Genomic DNA, 17984 nt, shown 5'->3' with positions numbered 1-17984 from the left:
TCCCCTCTCTGAGCCTTCCTTCTTACACCCTCTGTGAGGGCTTGCGCCCTCTGTCACACGGCAGCGTGACGTGATACGTGTCTGTTAACGTTCCCACAACACGACATGTGTTAGGGGCCCCTCAGACACTTGTTCTCCGCCTTCTTCCCTCCGAACACATCTTTGCCTGTTCGTTTTGCCATGAACAGATGATGCAGTAATAATGATGCTTCTGATGATTAACGCCTGGCTTCAGCATCCATCAGGATGGCTTGGTCCACCCGGTGCTGGCTGTCGAGAATGTCGTAGGTGGGACTGACTGAGAACTTTCTTCCTTAGTGGGAAACTGAGGGTCAATCCATTTGTCAAATCACCTTCCTGAAAGCAGCAAACCCACCAGGGTCTCCCTGGTGAAGATCCTAAAATGAGCTACTGCTTGCACCGTTATCACCTGCCAGGCACCGTTTGAAGCCGTGTCTGTGTTGTGGAAATTCTCAAGCAGTCCAGTAAGGCAGGTGTTACTGCCAGTGCCGTTTTGCAGATGAAGAAACAAGCGAGAGAGGTTGAGTAACTTGCCCAGAGACACATAGCATGTGAGTAGCAGGCGCACTGTGGGAGCCCTTGCCCATGACACGTCTCTGTGATTTACCCCGATGAGGCGCGCTGAGCCCGTGTTCTGTATTTCGGGGGCTGGCTCCCTGCCTTCCACAAAACTGGTTATCACCTTCTGTGCACCCAGTCCCAGGCTAGACACTGGAGTTGTGGAGTTTTTGCCTTCCGAGTTATCAAACTAGTGAGAGGCAGGGCTGCAGATAATCAGTAACATGTGGAAGGTGTTCAAATGGAGGCTGGTAGCACAGAGGAAGGAGGGACCAGTTCCACCTCCAAGGGCTGGAGGAGCTTCCCACCAGAAGGGACATTTGAGTTGGGCTTCAGCCCGAGAGGATGAGTAGGAGTTCACCTGGCAGAGATGGTGAGCAAGGAGGAGGAGTGAAGATGGGGAGGTACCTTCCAGACAGAGGGTGCTCACAGTTAGGAACCAGCACATGGCCCGGGGGCGCTGTTGGGAGATGGGGCTGGAGAAGAATTGAGGGCCAGCCCCGGGGGTGCTTGTTATGTCCTGCCCCAAGGAGTGACCGCAGGGTCACAGATCCCAGCCTCGCCCGGGAGCCAGGCAGGCGAGACAAACATGAGTGACGTGGGACGACCCTGGCGCCCCATCCCACTCACTGCGTTTCAGGCTCGTAGGACCCTCAGTCACCCCCACGGAGAGCCTTCTCTGGAAGCCAGGCTCTGGGTGTCCTCAGTTCTCACCTCTGATGGGGACTCGGGCCCGTTGATGAGCCCACATCAGGCGGGGAGAGATGGCAGTGGACACCCCGCCTCAGCCTTGGAATCTGGGTGGCAGGAGGGAATGCTGAGGCCTGAGGCAAACTGGTGAGCTCAGACCACCCCCTCGTGGAAACAGAGCTCGATTGTTCTGGAACAGCCAGAAATCGGGACTGTAATGTGACATCTCCACTTTATTCGATGTCGAGGCCAAGTTTTTTTCTTGGTTTGCTGTTATTTTGGCTGCGGTGGGTCGTCACTGGGGCGCACAGGCTTTCCCCTGTTACAGTGTGTGGGCTTCGTTTTCCCACGTCACATGAGATCTTAGATCCTGGACCAGCGATCGAACATGCATCCCCTGCATCGGAAGGTGGATTCTTTACCACTGAACCACTAGGGAAGTCCCTCCAAGTGTAAATATGTATATCCGTTGAGCCGAACAGAACACATCTGTGGGCCACTGATTTGCAGCTGTCATTTTGTAACTGATGTCTGTGTTAAAATGTTCTTGTGGAAAGAAGCTGGGCTGGCCCCTCCGAGGACTGGCACTGGCCCTTGGCCCATAGGAAACCAGGCTGCACTGCAGGAAGGAAGCGGCGGGTGAGGATGGAAGCGCCATCCGCCGCTCCCCATCTCTTGCATTACTGCCTGACCCCTCTCTCCACTCCCACCCATCCCCCTCCATGGAAAAACTGTCTTTCATGGAATCAGCCCCTGGTGCCGGAAAGGTCGGGGGCCGCTGCCTTGGAGGATCTGCCCAAATCGGGGGCTCTGTCCCCACGGGAGGGTCAGATCAGCCAGAGGTGGCCTCCCTTTGAGGGAGGGGGGCTGCCTCGCGTGCGGGCCGAGAGGGGGAAGGGGCTCTGGGGGGACCTGTGGGCCTCTGTCCCCCTCCCTGTAGGCAGCTTCTGTCTGCGGGCGGGCGGGCCCCTCCTGCCGGCGCCCAGCACCGCTTAACTGGGCGTCTGTGTCGTTTCTTTCAGTCTCCATCTGCTGCTGCCTCTTCATCCTCTTCCTCTTCCTCTCGGAGCTCACCGGATTCATAACCACAGAAATGTAAGTTATATCCCCCCCCGGGGGTGGAGGCCGTTCCAGAGGTCCCAGGGACCCCAGACAAGAAGAGGGAGGGGCTTGACAAAGGAGAGAAACCTCCGAACCTTCCGCCTCCCAGTGTGAAAGCCTGTGGCATCAATTCCTCCTCTGTTTCCTAAAGAGTTTTAAAGCCAGAGTGAAAACTAATGTCGCTTTGTTGAAGCCGAAGAGAAAACTTTGGTTCCCTTCTGGGGTCCGGATGGCGCCTCCTGGGTCCGCAGAGGAGCAGAAATCATTTGCTCATGTTTGCCATCTCTGCGTTTGGCCAGTGGGCTTTTTTCCCTCTGAGTCATCACAGGGTCATTTGATGTTAGAGCTGGAAGAATTCAGAGGAAAAAAAGAGGGCAGCTCTCTACCCACGTGGAGGCAAGGCTCTGACATCAGAGGGCAGCCCCTCCACCACGTCCCCTCCCCTGTCCTGAGCCCACACTGCGTGAGGAGTCCGCGTGGGCTTCCTGGCAGTGATTGACGCATTGTGAATGCATCCCGGATTCCTAGAATCATCTGTTGTCTAGATAACCCAGTAAATCCTCTGGGGCCTGTGTAACATCGAATGCCACTGGAATTATTCAGTCACGGCCTCATCAGATGCCCCTCCAAGATGAATTAGACCCAGAAGCTTCCTGCCTTCACCTCTGGCTTCCAGACCTCTTCATTTCCATGTTTACAACCCAGAAAGTCATCACGGGGCTGGGCTGTGGCCACCCACTCTCCTGTCCAACACTGGAATTCTCTTTTTCACTCATGGAATCTCTTGGTGTGCTGTGCCTCCCCGTCAGCCACAAGACAGTAGGAGACGGGGAAGCATAACTGCACAGCCCAGGATGGACCTTGGTGCAGCCGTCCCCGCCGTTCATCTACAGACATCCCCTCGTCTTTACAGACGAGGAAACTGAGCCTCAGAGAGGCAAGGGGACCTGCCCACGTCCCGCCTCTCCCCCCACCCCTCCGCCACAACTCGCTTCTGAATATAGCTTTCTGCCCTCCTCTGATGTGGGAGACTTTGTCTTCCTTGTTCCTCTGATCCTGTTTGTAGCCCTGATGGCACCACAGCCCCAGGGGCCACATGGAGCAGTGGAAAGACTGGACGAGGCCATGGGAGATCCAGGGTCAGGCCAGCTACTCTGTGATGCTGGGCAAGGTGCCACCCCCTCTGGGTCCCGGTGTTGCTGGCCCAACAAGGGAGGGCACACCAGAATCCAGGCAACCTTCCAGGCCCAAGGAGGCTCGTCTCCTTCCTAAGACACGCTCCTTGACCAGGCAGGGGTCAGACAGAGCACCTTGTTCCCCCCAGAACGGACTCCGTCCTAGTCAAGTGTGTATATTTGGGCCACTGGATATTTCACGAGTCATCCCATCATGATTTGGAGGTAGAAGCAGGGAGAGCAGCCAGAAATTGAGACCTGCTGGCATTATGAAGGACCTACTGTGTGCCAGGCACACCCCATTCCCTGGGAGGGGGGCTGCTGTGCAGACTACTCATGTTCTAGATGAGGTGAGAAGGGGTCCCCGCGTGGCAGCTGCGAGGAGGCAGCCCTGACCGTGTCCCGGGTACCAGGTGCAAGGCTTTAGGTATTCTAGGCAGGGACACTGGCAAGTACAAAGGCCCTGAGGCAGAGGTTACCCAGTGTGCGTATAGAGAGCGGGTGTGTATAGAGCCAAGTGAGCGAAAGGGAGAGCAGAACGTGGGGCAGGTGGCCGCTGTGCACTGCTGTAGGTCAGTGCGGATCACCCTTGGTCCTGACCCCGGAAGTCTGGGGTGAGGTCTGCCTGGCTCGCTCCTGTGTGGCTGCATGCTCAAGAGGAGCCAAAGATGCAGGCAGTGGATACAGATGGTCAGCAGGCCAAAAAAAATGGAATGTGTCTGTCAGTGATAGGGCTCTGAAGAAAAAGCAGGATGGGAGATAAGGAAGGTATGTGGTGTTTCGTGAGATTTTAGCAAGATTATTTACCTACAAGGAGCTTAATATAGTGCCTTATGTACTTTAATATCAGTAGATGCATATCCCTTCAGACATTTATTCATTTCATGTTTCTTCCCTGTGTAACAGAAAAAAGCAGTGTGTGTACGGAGTGCTTGTGAGTGTTCTTTGTCCCTTCCCTTGAGTTAAGAACGGGCCTCCCGCGCCTTCTGCCGACATCCTGAGGGGCAGTTCCTTCAGCTGATCGTCCGCTTCGCCCGTAGTGAGGTGGGGTGCCCAGCAGGTGCGTTTGGGCGTCAGAGCCGGTGACTGCGGCAGGAGGAGCCTGCGGCCGTGTGCACGCCGGCCAGCTCGCCCACCTACCGGGGCGGGGCCCGCCTTCCCCTGGAGCACGGTGTGTCCCCACCACTCTGGCCCGGTCCCCTTTCCGGGACGTCCTCTTCTTGGCTCCTGGGGGCGTTCTGGACACTCTGGCCCCACCATGTCCCTGGACAGGAGGAAACATGAGGGGTGAGGGGCGGGATCTAAACACGAGGGACCATTCACTCAGTGCTTGCCTTGCATCCAGCTCTGGGCTGATGAGCACCGCCCCGCGGGGAGAGAGGGAGGGCAGGGGCGTGAGGGGAGAGGCCTGTTGGGGCCAGAGGCTCCATCCGTGATGATGCAGTGACCCTAGTGCTTCCTTTCTCTCCGCTGGCTCGTGCCCAAGGAGCAGGAGCTGCCCAGAGGGCGTTCTCAGGGGCGAGGACTCCACGGAACATTCCAGAGGAGTAGGAGTTGTGCCTTGGGGTCCTTCCTCTCTCAGAAGCTTCTTTGACTGCCCTGGCCCCCAGGAAGCCCTGCTGGTCCAGAAAGGACTAGGGGTCACAGTTCTTCTCCTTTGCGGGATGGCTGGCCCTCCCTGGCAGTTTGGTGACCACAGCGGATCAGCCTCCCCATTCCCCACTGTGAAATTGTAACCCAAGGAGATGAGGTCACCGCTGGTGGATCACCATCGCTCCAGCACTGGCCTGTGGTTATCAGTGACATAAGAGGCTATTCTGGCCCAGCCCGGTGGAGAGGGAGACCTGTTTGCGTGGTTGGACTTTGACCCGGCCATTAATTATCCGTGGGAAAGTGGCCCTGCGGGGTGCCCAGAGGCTCCGTGTTCCAGGGGAATGGCACCCCGTCCTCAGAGGACACGGCCACAGTACATTCCAGCCTTTGACTGCCCAGGCTCTGTCTCCTCTCAATTATTAACTTGATGAGGATTTATAATTTAAAAAATGTGGTCACTGGATCTCTTCATTGATCATTTATAGCTTAATACAACTCATCGTACTTTCCAGTTTTGATTTATAGTGGGTGACCATGTGCTGGCCACTTAAGTCAGCACTTTACAGTGCTCATCTCTCTTCATGGTCACAGAACCCCTGGCGCCAAGTACAGCTGTTGGCATCAGTCTCACTTTATAGCTGAGGAAACTGAGGCACCAGGAGGCTAAAACCATAGCGAGGTTGGTTAGTGAGCAGTCTGAGCAAGAACCGGTTCAGGCCTGTCTGAGGGCAAAGCCTAGACTTGGTACCAGGCCCCCGTATCCTGCTCTTTTCTGTTCAGAGCATTTTAGAGCCCTAGGGACATGGGAACTCCTGTTTTTTGGTAGGAATAGTTCCCTGAGAGACTTGCATCCTCCATTCTAGGGGCAAGGTGACTGCACAGGCAGGCGGCCCTTGCCCACCGAGTTGGAACTTGGGCATTCCCCTGAATTAATTGGGCATTATCCTCACACGCAGGCCCCTAGTGGGGTGGCCAGTAGCTTAGCCAGGAGGAGGGGCTGGATGGCTCCCTAGGAGCCCAGGTTACCCACTCTGAGGTCTGGATTGGGAGCCCAAGCTGGGTAGAGAGCCATGGTCGCCCCTTGGAGGAGCAGCAGGAGGCCTGAAAGCTTCTGAGCAGAATGATGGGATCAGGTTTGTGCCTTGGAAAGATCACCTCTTGCAAAGATGGGTGTGGGATGAGGTGACCCTGGAGGCCAAGGCCTGTTAAGAGGGGCTGAATGATGACCCAGGACAGAGGGGCTGAGGGTCCCAGGGCGATGGCTATGGGGAAAGGGGCGGGGGCAGGACTAGGTGGCTGGAAAAAGATGCTTTCTGGACATCCGCCTAGTAGGTCATAGTTGGACTTGCCCCTGGAACTGTCAGGATTTCAAACTCAGGGTCCCAGAGAGCTTGCCTGCCTAACCTCATCCTTCTCCTACCACTCCCACCCCAGGCCCTTACCGCGAGCCTCACTGCTGTGTAAGTTTCCATTAAGTCAAATGATTAAGCATGGAGGTCAGTGACTTTGGGCAGGAATCCGAAGTATTCAAGTACTTTTCTAAAAGCAAATAAAATTGTTTTCCGTAGATGTCATCGGACTCACGCCTCAGCCTAGGATTTCAAGTCCCTCTGTTAACATTCCACTTACCCTCCCCTGCCCACACCTCCCCAGTCCCTCTTTTCCTCTCTCCCTACGTGGCTGCTGCTCACTGACTGACCCCCATGCTGGCTGGCGTCCCCCACCTGGAGTGTGCCTCGCCCCAGCAGAAGTCGTGAGCATGCGCATTCTGCTGCCGGTCCAGGGAGCCCTTGTCTGGGCTGGGGGCTGGGGGCAGGGAGCAGATGCTGAAGCCCACCAAGGGGCGAAGGGAGCGATGACAAAGGGCAGGGCAGAAGGGAGTGGACCCCTTAACCCTCCACGCCCGGGAGGTACTTGGCCAGGGGTGGGGTGAGGTGGGCTGGGCGTCTGGAGTTCATCAGAAAGATGGTGGCCCCTGCATCACAGGCCTCCGTGGGAGCCACCTGCCTCTCAGTCTTTCATTGATCCGTCCCATCCAATGGAATGCGGTAGAAAGAGCATGGCTCTGGGCACCGGTGGCTCCGGCTTCAGATTCTGCCTCTCTGGTCTCCCAGCTGTGTGATCTTGGCCAGTCCTTTATCTGTCTTCCTCTGAGCCCAGTTTCATCCTTGTGAAAAGAGAACAGTAACCCCTATTAAATGCTGGTGCGCCGTGAGTATTAAACGAGCTAGTATGTGTGAAAGGCCCCAGCGTAGTGCCTGGCACCAGCTGGGTACCCAGAACTGGGACATCTCCTTGGATTAGCAAGGCCAGCTTTTGTGCAGGCCTTAGAATATACCAGGGCTTCCCAGGTGGGTCAGTGGTAAATAATCCACCTGCCAGTGTAGGAGATATGGGTTAGTTCCCTGGGTCGGGAAGATCCCATGGGGTAGGACATGGCAACCCACTCTAGTATTCTTGTCTGGTAAATTTCATAGACAGAGAGAGAGGCCTGGCGGGTTACAGTCCGTGGGGTCTCAGAGTCGGACCCGACTGAGCGACTAAGCACCGCAGAATGTGCCAGGGGCCGCCACGCGTCTCACACACATGTTATTCCTCTCAACAAGGCTGTGAAGTGGATCCTGTCGCTGTCCCTGGGACTTTGAACTCAGTGAACATTACGATGATAACAGTAAGCGTAGTGGACATTCACCAGGCGTGTATGATTTTCTAAGGTTGTGTCCCCGTTTTCCGTCTGGGAAAACAGTGGGTGAAGAAGGAAAGGCCTTTGTAGAAGATCAGCCCGTGGGTGGCAGAGCTAGGAGCTGAACCCCGGGAGCCTGGAGGTCTGTCGCGCAGTCTTGCTGTCTCTGCCTGGCAGGGCCTGTGCTGTGTGCTAGCCCCTCAGACGCAGGAGTGACACACACCGCTTGTCCAGGGCAGCCCGCCGCCTCACACCGACCCTCAAACACGCCTGTGAAGTCACTGGAGCCGCCGGCCCTCTTTTTCTCCTTTTCTCCCTCCCTTTCCTGTTTTCTCTCTCCTTCTTTTTATCAAGGTACGCGTGTAACATAGAGTGGCCTGTCGGAGTCAGTCTGGCCGGTAGCAGTTAACTTGGCTTGGCAGGCGCCCGTGATCGGTGCTGGGGGCAGGCCTGCGGCCTGGCAGGCGGTGGCAGGAGCCCAGGGTCCCTGGAACATTCTCCCTGGGTGTGAAAGGCGGCTGTACTGACCTCATCAGGCGGGCGGACAGGTGACTGAGCTGTGTTTATCCTGCAGCCCTGGGCCCTTCAGGAAGGCGCCTGGGAGCAGCCAGTCCCAGCCTTATGTAACCAGGCTGGCCCCCAGCCCTCAGGCCGGTGAGTTTCCCAGCCCCTCCCCAGTCCTTCGGCCTCTTTGTCCAGGGGCGGCACTTCAGCCCCAGGGAGAGGCCTCCTGGAGCCTCCGGGGTGAGCTCACCTTGGCGCCACACCTGGGCTGCACCTCACTGTGCGCTGAGGTCACCTCCAGAGGATTGCCAGGGGGTGACATCATCCCACAGGCCATCAGCGACAGGCAGCGGCCCCGCCTCCCAGGTGAGTCGCTTCAAGGAAGAGTCTTAAGAAGCTGGGAAGAGAAGCGGAGGGCTCTTCCTCTGTGATGTTCTGTTAAGCACCCAGTGACCTTGTTACTCAGCAACCCTGTGGGGCTGCGAATTATAGAAATGGGGCACTGAAGGCTTGAGAAGGAGCATTTGGCTGTGAACAAGTTAGCCTTCCTCCAGCGTAAGCTCCTGTGGTCCTGGTCGCTCCCCTGCCAGTGGCTCACTTGTTCCTCCTGATCGCTCATGTGGGCCAAGCCCAGCCCCGTCTCCTGTCTCACACCTGGCGGCTTCAGAGGGCCAGGCCCCCTTCAGTTCCTCCCTTGAGCCTGGATGCTGAGGGCGGGAGGGAGGGCAGGCAGTGTGAGCCCTGAGAGGCTGGTGGAAGGCAGACCTGACTTGGGGCTCCACCTTGACTGACTCTGTTTGGGGAAGGGGCTCACCTTCTCTGCGCCTCAAGTTTCCTGGTTCTGAAACAGAGATCAAGGACCCCCTGGTGGTCCCGTGGTTAGGACTGTACACTTCCACTTCAAGGGGTACGGGTCAGGGAACTAAGATCCCACCTGCCGCGTGACATGGCCCAAAAGAGAATAAAATGGAGATCAGGGTGTTTCCCCGGAGCAGATGGGATAACGTGAACGTGTGCAGACCTGTTTGGGCCTCTCCTGGCTCCCTGGGCTGCAGGCGCAGCCATCTGCAGGCCAAGCCGGCTCTGTTGCTCTCTCGTCTCTGAGCACGTCCTGTGACTCCCAAGGAAACAGGCCCCAGGTATCTTTCCGAGCCTACCTTTTCTTGTTAACTGAGCATCAGAGACATTACACTAGGAGCTAGGGACACAAAGACAGGGTCTTAGTAAAAATGAAGTGCCTTTGCCCCAGCCTGACTCGTTCTTTCCCAAAGAAGTCATCATTCACAAGGCTGTCTTTAAAATCCAGTTGTTTGGAGCCAACAGTCCTCTATGTTATAGTCTATGGACAGGGCCCACAGGGCCTGACTTATGTTTAAAATAACCACAGCCCAGCTGCCTCATGCACTGTCCATTAGGCTGATCTCTAGAGCTGGTGCTATCTCACTGGGGAGTGACCTGGAATCAGAGGTGGGCTTCAGCCGCAGCCACCTGGTGTCCACTCAGCACCTCCTCGAGGATGTCTCCGAGTGGCCTTGAGCTCTGCACAGCCGTAGGGAACTTGGTATTTTTCCTTCCCCAGTAGTCCTGGGCTCCCTCTCTCAGGGGCTCCCAGCCTAACACGTGGTTCCAGAAAGAAACGTGGCCATCTGCTAACATGCCTCCCTCCACCCACCCGCACGCCCTGTCCATTGGCGAGTCCTGGCTGCCCCACGCCTGGTACCCTGCGTCCCTCCCTCCTTTCCATCTTCCTGGACACCGGGTCCAGGCTGCCACCTCTGACCACAGCAGCAGCCTCCCGGGTCTCCCTGGTGCAAGGGGACCCCCTGGGCCATCCTCGAATCTGCCAGACAGATCCTATCAAGGTGCCAGCCAGACCACACTGCTGTGCTTGGGATCTAGTCTGAAGGCCTCATGGAGCCTCGTGCCTGCCTAACCTGGCCTCTGCCCCTTCTCTGACTGCATCACGCCCATTTCCCTTTGCTTTGCAGCCATGGCGACCTTCATGCATTTCCCCAAATGACCCCTGCCCTCCCTGCTTCCAGGTTTCTGCACAGGTCCCAACGACTCTCCCTCTCTCTTTGCCAGGACAGCCTCCTCATCCTTCAGACCTCATCTCTCATCTCCTCAGACACCTTCCCAGCTCACTCTCCCCAGGGGTCCATCACCCCGTGAGTCCCTCCCGCAGCACCCCAAAGCTTTCCATCAAAGCAGTCATCTTAGTTGGGGTGACGTGTTTATTTAGGAGGCAAACAGTGTCTCAGCTCAGTGAAGGAAGTTGTTGGTTGTTCAGTTACTAAGTCGTGTCTGACTCTGCGACCCCACAGACTGCAGCATGCCAGTCTGTCCTTCAGTGTCTCCCGGAATTTGTTCAAACTAATGTCCATTGAGTTGGTGATGCCATCCAGCTATGCCATCCAGCCATCTCATCATCTGTTGCCCCCTTCTCCTGCCCTCGATCTTTCCCAACATCAGGGTGCTTTCCAATGAGTTGGCTCTTTGGATCAGGTGGCCAAAGTATTGGAGCTTCAGCATCAGTTCTTCCAATGAATATTCAGGGTTGATTTCCTTTAGGAGTGACTGGTTTGATCTCCTTGACTCCCAAGAGTCTTCTCCAGCACCACAGTTCAGAGCATCAGTTCTTTGGCACTCAGCCTTCTTTATGGTCCAGCTCTCCCGACCGTACTTGACTACTGGAAAAATCATAGCTTTGCCTATACGGGCTTTTGTCGGCAAATTGGCCTTTTAATACACTGTCTAGGTTGTCATAGCTTTTCTTCCAAGGAGCAAATGTAAATGAAGGCAGGGACCTTGTCTATCTGATTCCTCACTCTCTCTAGTGCTTGACAGGTAGTACATGCTCAAAAGGTATTTGTTGAAGGATTTTCCTTAAGGGTTCAGTGGCTAAGACTTCATGCTTCCAATGCAGGGCACCCAGGTTCAGTCCCTGGTCAGGGAACTAGGTCCCACATGCCACAACTAAGGTTTCTCATGCCACAACTAAATATCCCACCTGCTGCAACAAAGATCAGATATCCCGAGTGCTGCACCTAGGACCTGGCACAGCCAAATCAATAAGTAAATATTTTTAAATGAAAGAACAGCTGGTGATCAAATAGGTCAGCACACACTGAACACTTAGCATCTTGCTAGCAGGTCCCAATGTGGTACTGTTGTCCCCGACAGCAAGGTGGCCTAGCTGTCCATGGAGTGATCTGCCCCACACTGTGCCTCCCCCACCCCACCCAGACACCCAGGTCCCTGTCCCCGAAAGCAGCAAGTATGTTACCTTACAAAGGTAAAAGGAACTTTACAGATGTGATTATGTCAAGGGTCTGGAGACAGGAGATGATCTTGGGTTATCACGTAGATGGAATCACGAGAGTCCTCACAGGAGGGACAGAGGAGATCAGAGAGGAGAGCAGCTCCCGTGTGGTTGGCACAGAAGGGGGAGGAAGGAGCCAGGAACCCAGGCCTCTGGAAGCTTGAAACGGATTCTCCCTGGAAGGAGCACAGCCCCACAGACCCATCTCGGGCTTCTGACCTCCAGAAGTATGAGAATAGATGTGTGTGGTTTTAACCCTTTAGGTTTGTGATAATGTGTAACAGCAGCCAGAGGAAGGTGACCTGTGTGCTAGTCATGTCTTGGAGGTGGTGCCTGGCCCAGGGCCTTGTGAGAGCTGGGGAGAGGATGAGTGCCCAGAGACGCCCCACTTGAGCGGGTCAGGGGAGCTCAGAGAGGAGGCAGTCTGGACCTGTGTGCCTGTCGGTGTCAGGCCCTGATCCCTAATACGGTCTGATTTTGCATTTAAGTATTCAGGACACCCCATGAACAGTGGGTAGGGGTACCCCTGTTTAATCCAAGGGTTCACAGAGGTGAAGTTATCTACCTGAGTTCCGTAGAGAAGTGGCAGGATCACAAGTGGAAAATGAATCATCTGACTCCGAAAGCCATGCTCTTCCCATCATTCTGTCCAGTCCCCCTCCCCTCCTTCCAAGTGGTGAGGCCGGAATTTGGAGGGTGCCATGGAGATGGGCTGTAATTCCCAAAGTAGTTCCCTTGGTAAAGAATCCACCTGCAATGCAGGAGACAGCACAGGAGACCTGGGTTTGGTCCCTGGGTCAGGAAAACCTCCTGGAGAAGGAAATGGCAATCCATTCCAATATTCTTGCCTGGAAAACCCCATGGACAGAGGAGCCTGGTGGGCTCCGATCCATGGGGTCACAGAAGTTGGACACGACTTCGCAACTAAGCCACAACCACATATGGAGACGGGAGCCCAGCTCCCCTGAGCCCGGGCAGGCCCAGGCTTCCCCCAGCTGGGGGTCCAGGTCATCAGAGCCTTGGTCACCAAGTGAAGTGTCCCTGGCTGCCCCCTACAGCCAGGATGAGTCCCCCGTCTCATCGAGGCTCCCGCACGTGTCTCCTGCAGCGTGAACGAGCTGTACGTCGATGACCCGGACAAGGACAGCGGGGGCAAGATTGACGTCAGCCTGAACATCAGTCTCCCCAACTTGCACTGCGAATGTGAGTATTCCCAGCACCCCTCTGCTCCGCAAGACGCCAGCTGTAGACAGTGCTGTGTGTGCGGAGATGGTGAGGTAAGTCGGGACGGCAGGTGGATGGCAAGCAGGCAGTGAGCAGCAGGAACCTCTCCCTCCCTGCTTTTAGTGGGGAGGGTGTCGTGCCACGTGCGTGCACTTGGAGGTTTCTGGGAGTTAAAAACTACATTTAAGAAACTGCCAACAATTTACCTCTAGAGAGTAGCCAGGTTGAGGTAGGGGTAGGGTGTCTCTGAGGTCAAGTTCCCAAGAAGCAAAGCCTAGATGTTTCTGTAAGTGACTGAGTGAGAGAGGGCTCCCAGGAGGAACCTGTAAGGGCGTGAGGGAGGTGAGACGCCAGGCAGAGGTGCGTGTTCGGCTGACGTCTGATTGCAGCCTGATCCTGCGGGGAGCTGTGGCGTGTGAATGACGTCATGGTTTGTCCCGCCTGGCAGCAAGGGGGGCTGGCCTGTTGTTATTCATGTCCTTGACCGATGCCTGCAGAGTGGTGTGCGGGGGGGGGGGGGCGGGGGGTGGGGAAGAGGCCACGTAGCCTCCCAGGCAACCCAAGGCGTGGAGACCCGCAGCTGCCCAGGAGGCATCACCTGGAACAGGGTGAGCGCAGCGTTGTTAGCCATGGGAAACATCCCCTTCTACTTTGCACTCCTTTATGTGTCTGTGGGGGGGGGCTTTTGTTTGGTTTTGTTTTTTTTAGTATATGTGCTGCCAAAGTGAGCACTTTTAAAAAAAAAAATTGTTTCAAAACCAGGAGAATGAATTAACCTGTATAAAACAAAGCTCTTTGGGATTCTGGTTTAGGGATCAGATTCCAGCTCCTTTGCTTACTGAAACTGTGTGGCCCTGGCTAAGGTGACCCCTCCAAGCCTCATTTCGTCAACTGTAAAACAGGCATAGTGCTATCTCTTTAAAAAAAAATATTATTTGTTTATGGCTGTGCTGGATCTTCATTGCTGCGCTCGGGTTCCGTCTGCTTGTGGACAGCGGGGCTACTTCCTAGCTGTGGTGCGTGGCTTTTCATTGCAGTGACTTCTCCCATTTGAGAGCACAGGCTCTAGACGCACAGGCTTAAGTAGTTGAGGCCCCCAGGCTCTAGAGCTCAGGCTCAGTAGTTGAGGCACACAGGCTTTAATTGTCCCTCAATATGTGGGATCCTCCCAGACCAGGGACTGAACCCATGTCCCCTACATTGGCAGGCAGAGTCTTTACCACTGGTCCCCCAGGGAAGCCCAGCATAGTTTTGTCTCTGGCTTGTTGTTGGAGGTTCTGAGGAGCTGGTTCCTAGATCTGTTCATGAGCAGGCTGGGTTTCCAGCTGCCCCTCTGCCCCAGCCTGGCGCTGACCCCATTCAGACCCTCCACCTCCTCCCACTCACTCCCTTCCTCCTGAAGGGCAGACCGTTGGGTGGGTCTGCGGCAGAGATAGGGAGAGATTCAGCCCTGTTATTGCTTTTGGTGAGAATTACATCACAGTGTTGAATCCACAGTGGGCCCCGAGCCAGGGAACCTGTTGAAATGGGTTGGTCTTATTTTTACTTTTTCTCTTTCTCTCAGAAAAACACTTGGTCTGGCAGCTTCTCATTCGGGAGTTGGCCATGTCTCTGGAACAAGGAAATTCTTAGGCCGAGGACTGGGACCAACAGAGCAGGGGTGGGAGGAGAGGTGGTTCTAGGCTGGGTTCCAGCCCAGGAGGGGCTGAGCGACCTCACGCTGCCGGTTACGCCGACCCCGGAGCCCTCCCCACCCCACCAGAGCCCCACACTCAGACTTTCCTTTGAGGAACTTCAGATTTGTGTTATAGAAAAAAAATGCATGCTCATCACTGTACCTTTGGAAAATCCAGGGCAGCAGAGAGAGATGAAATCGCCCATAATTCCACCCCCGATGACAGCATCAGTTGACATTTGACGCCGCTCCATCCGGTTGGCCTTCCATTCCCTGTGCTTCTGAACATGGCTGAGATCATGCTGCCTGTGCAGTCTCACATCCTGCTTTCAGAAATAATATTTTTCTGTTACACAACTAATACAGGGATACCTTAAAAAAAAAAAAGATATGAGTTCAAAATACAGAAGTAACATTAAAAAAATGTAAAAGAAACAAGTTCATTCCACATGCCAGCCACCTGGAGGAATCCTCCTCCCACCCCTGTGTGTCTGTCTGTCTGTCTGCAGACATAGGTCATGTTTGATCGTTGTTTTGTTTTGTTTTTTAACATAATTGGGACCAAACTGCAGGGGACCTTTCTGAGATTTTTTGTTTTTTCCATTTGTATCTTGGGGCTCTTATATTACTCATAATATTGGTAAAATAATAAGCACAGCTGCCTTTGATTCAGCCCTTGCTCGGGGCCAGGCCCTGTCCCGAATCCCTTGGTTGTGTGAGCGCGTTGAGGTGAGAGGTGTTCTTACAGAGTGGCCAGAATCTGGATCCAGACTCTGTGGGTTTCCGTCCAAGCGCCATTGTTTTGTAGCTGTGAGATCTCAGGCAACTTACTTAACCTTTCTGTGCCCCAGTGTCCCCTAGTTTAGGGTGGGTCTGATGATAATATCTTCCCCACAGGGATGTTCAAAGGGTATCTTTTCTTGGAAAAGGCACTTGGAAGAGGGTCTAGCCCATAGTCAGTTCTGTTTTAACTTTTTTTAGTCATCACAAGCCTAGGAGGCACAGAGAGGTTGGCTAACTTGCGCGAGGTGCTGTGGCCAGCAGGGGCAGAGCCAGGAGCCCCAGGCAGGACGGGACACCCCAGCGCTCAGGCTGCCTCCCTGCATGTGGGCTGAGCTGTCTCCTTGCCCCCGCCACACAGCATCCTGGAGGGGCTGTGCCACTGACCAGTCCCCCACTGGTGGGCAGCTGGGTTGCTTCCCGTCATCATGATTCCAAACCGGGTTGCCCGGAGCCTGTATCTCGTCTCAATGGCCGTGCGTCTGGGGGATGAGCTCCCCGGAGGTGGAACTGCTGAGTCAAATGGAGACCTGCTTGTGTTTCCTTTAATCCGAACATTACGACATCAGCATTTCCCACATACTTCAGACCCGGGAGCATCATTTTTAATAGTGCATCACACTCCCTTCTATGGATGGGCCCTCTTGTCCTTCCGTCCCCCATTGAGTAATACAGGTTCTTCCCATTTTTCCTTTCTTAAGGAGAAAATAGTCGGCTCACTGAAAATTGCTTCCAGCTGCTCTTTCTCTGTATCACAACCTGCTTTCTTAGCTTTCCTGTCAAGGCTGTCTCTGCGTCTCCATAGTTTACAGGGACCCCGCGCCTGCTGCTTCGACCATCTCAGGGAATACAGTTGGCCTGAGCCTGCCCATTTTGCAGACTGGGAAGCTGAGTCATAGTAGGTGATGGAGAGTCATATTGGAGCCAGGACCAGGACTCCAGGCCCCAGGTTTCCCCTCTAAGTGCACTGAGGAATTCAGAAACATGCCCATGCTCCTAGAGGGCAGGATCAGGCACTGGGTAAAGGAAGGTGTGAGCTGTGAATGAATGACTGCCTGAGCCTGAAGGATGCCCAGGGGACACAGAGACTGAGATGTAGTAAGTGCTGACGTCCGTGAGGTACTTGCCACCTACTGAGCACTAGGCCCATTGTAAGCATTTTAAACACATATTAATTATCTGACCCTTGTGATTCTCCAAGGAAGCTTTCATTATTATCCCTACCCCTCCACTCCCCATTTACAGGGAAGGAAACCAAGACGTGAGAGGTGAAGTGCCTTAGCCAAGGTCGCAAGCTGGTAAAAGGCCAGACCAGGATTAAGACACCTTTCTAAGCCTGGCCCTCCGCTGCCCCCCTGCAGCCTTGAGGCTAGCAGAGTCCTCACCCCTGCACCCTTAGCTGCTGCCTCCCCCGACTCTCTAGCTGGCGCTGGTAGTGGCAGGGGACAGGAACGCTGTGTGCTGCCTCACTCTGGCTCCAGCCTCCCCTTTCTCCTCCTCTCTCTGACTCTAGACTGCGGCCCTAGACTGTGAGCTCCTGGGTGGCTGGGGGCCCTGCCTGGCCATCCAGTGGATGCATGAGGGGTCCCTGTTTCTCTGGGTGTCCGTGACTCTTCTCTTCTTGTTCTCCTGCAGTGGTCGGGCTCGACATCCAGGATGAGATGGGCAGGCATGAAGTGGGGCACATCGACAACTCGATGAAGATCCCGCTGAACAACGGGGTGGGCTGCCGCTTCGAGGGGCAGTTCAGCATCAACAAGGTAGGAGACCTGCCTGGGCCCCTCCCCACCGTCCCCTTCCTCCCTGGAAACCGGATGGTGGAGCTGGCCACCCACTTGCCCTCCCTCCCCAGGCCCCTGGCAAGCTCAGGACCCGCGTCTAGGCACCTGGCCATTCTTGCTAAGAATCTTGAGTGGGGTTTTCAGGCTCCCTGAGGTTTGGAGCCCCAGCTGGCCGGTTGAGGAAGGAGCTATTCTTCTTCCCAGTGTGGAAGGAGGGAGTGGTGAGAAGTTGGTGGGATTGGCAGCCCTGAGCCCGAGTGTGCATCCTTGCCCTGCCCTCTCTTGGCCAAGCAAAGGTCTCCAGGTCGCTCGGGCCATCTTAACCTCAGTTTTTAAATCTTTGGGCTGAGGATGTGATGATAATAATATGACACCATTCACTCCACAAAGTCTTTGTGATGAGTAAATGAGCTGTTACACATTCATTCATTCAGAACACTTGCATGGAGCAGCTGCTGTGTTCCAGGGTAGGCTGTCCGCTCTGGGCAGTGCCTGGACCAGGGGGGCAGTGTTCCTGCACTGGCAGGGCTTCCATTCTAGTGGAGGAGGGCAGACAGCGTGCAAACTAAAGAGCATTTCAGTGGGTGGTAAGTGCTGTGATGAGGAGTGAAGCAGGGGAAGAGTGAGAGGGGATGGGCTTGAAAATACCTGGTCAGCTCCAAAGGGCCATTCAGGTATCACTGCTGTTCTGTCGCTAAAGCCAGGAACTTCAGATCCTAAGTTAAAGGTGTCAGCACAGTGCATTTGGGAAAACCGGGGAACCCCGGAGGCAGCCAGCACTTTTCTGGGCTTTTGATGTGTTGTTGCAGTGGAGCAACAACTATGAGGTGGTGCCTTTTTACACATGAGGAACCTGAGACCCGGAGAGGTTCAATAT

The 17984-nt window shown here is 55.0% G+C and overlaps 1 protein-coding gene across 2 annotated transcripts in view; it reads left to right on the top strand.

Moving 5' to 3' along the window:
* The window catches only part of ERGIC1 (endoplasmic reticulum-golgi intermediate compartment 1), a 111989-nt gene that overhangs the window by 56949 nt on the left and 37056 nt on the right, over positions 1 to 17984 (top strand). For both annotated transcript variants that reach the window (XM_020910147.2, XM_070476831.1), the window contains exons 3-5: positions 2292 to 2364; positions 12756 to 12850; positions 16962 to 17086. In XM_020910147.2, coding sequence (XP_020765806.1) covers positions 2292 to 2364; positions 12756 to 12850; positions 16962 to 17086 — 293 coding nt within the window. The remainder of the gene's footprint in view (positions 1 to 2291; positions 2365 to 12755; positions 12851 to 16961; positions 17087 to 17984) is intronic.

This window comes from Odocoileus virginianus, chromosome 14 (assembly GCF_023699985.2).
Source record: "Odocoileus virginianus isolate 20LAN1187 ecotype Illinois chromosome 14, Ovbor_1.2, whole genome shotgun sequence".
In the NCBI taxonomy this organism is placed as follows: domain Eukaryota; kingdom Metazoa; phylum Chordata; class Mammalia; order Artiodactyla; family Cervidae; genus Odocoileus; species Odocoileus virginianus.
This window is presented reverse-complemented; position numbering and strand designations above follow the sequence as displayed.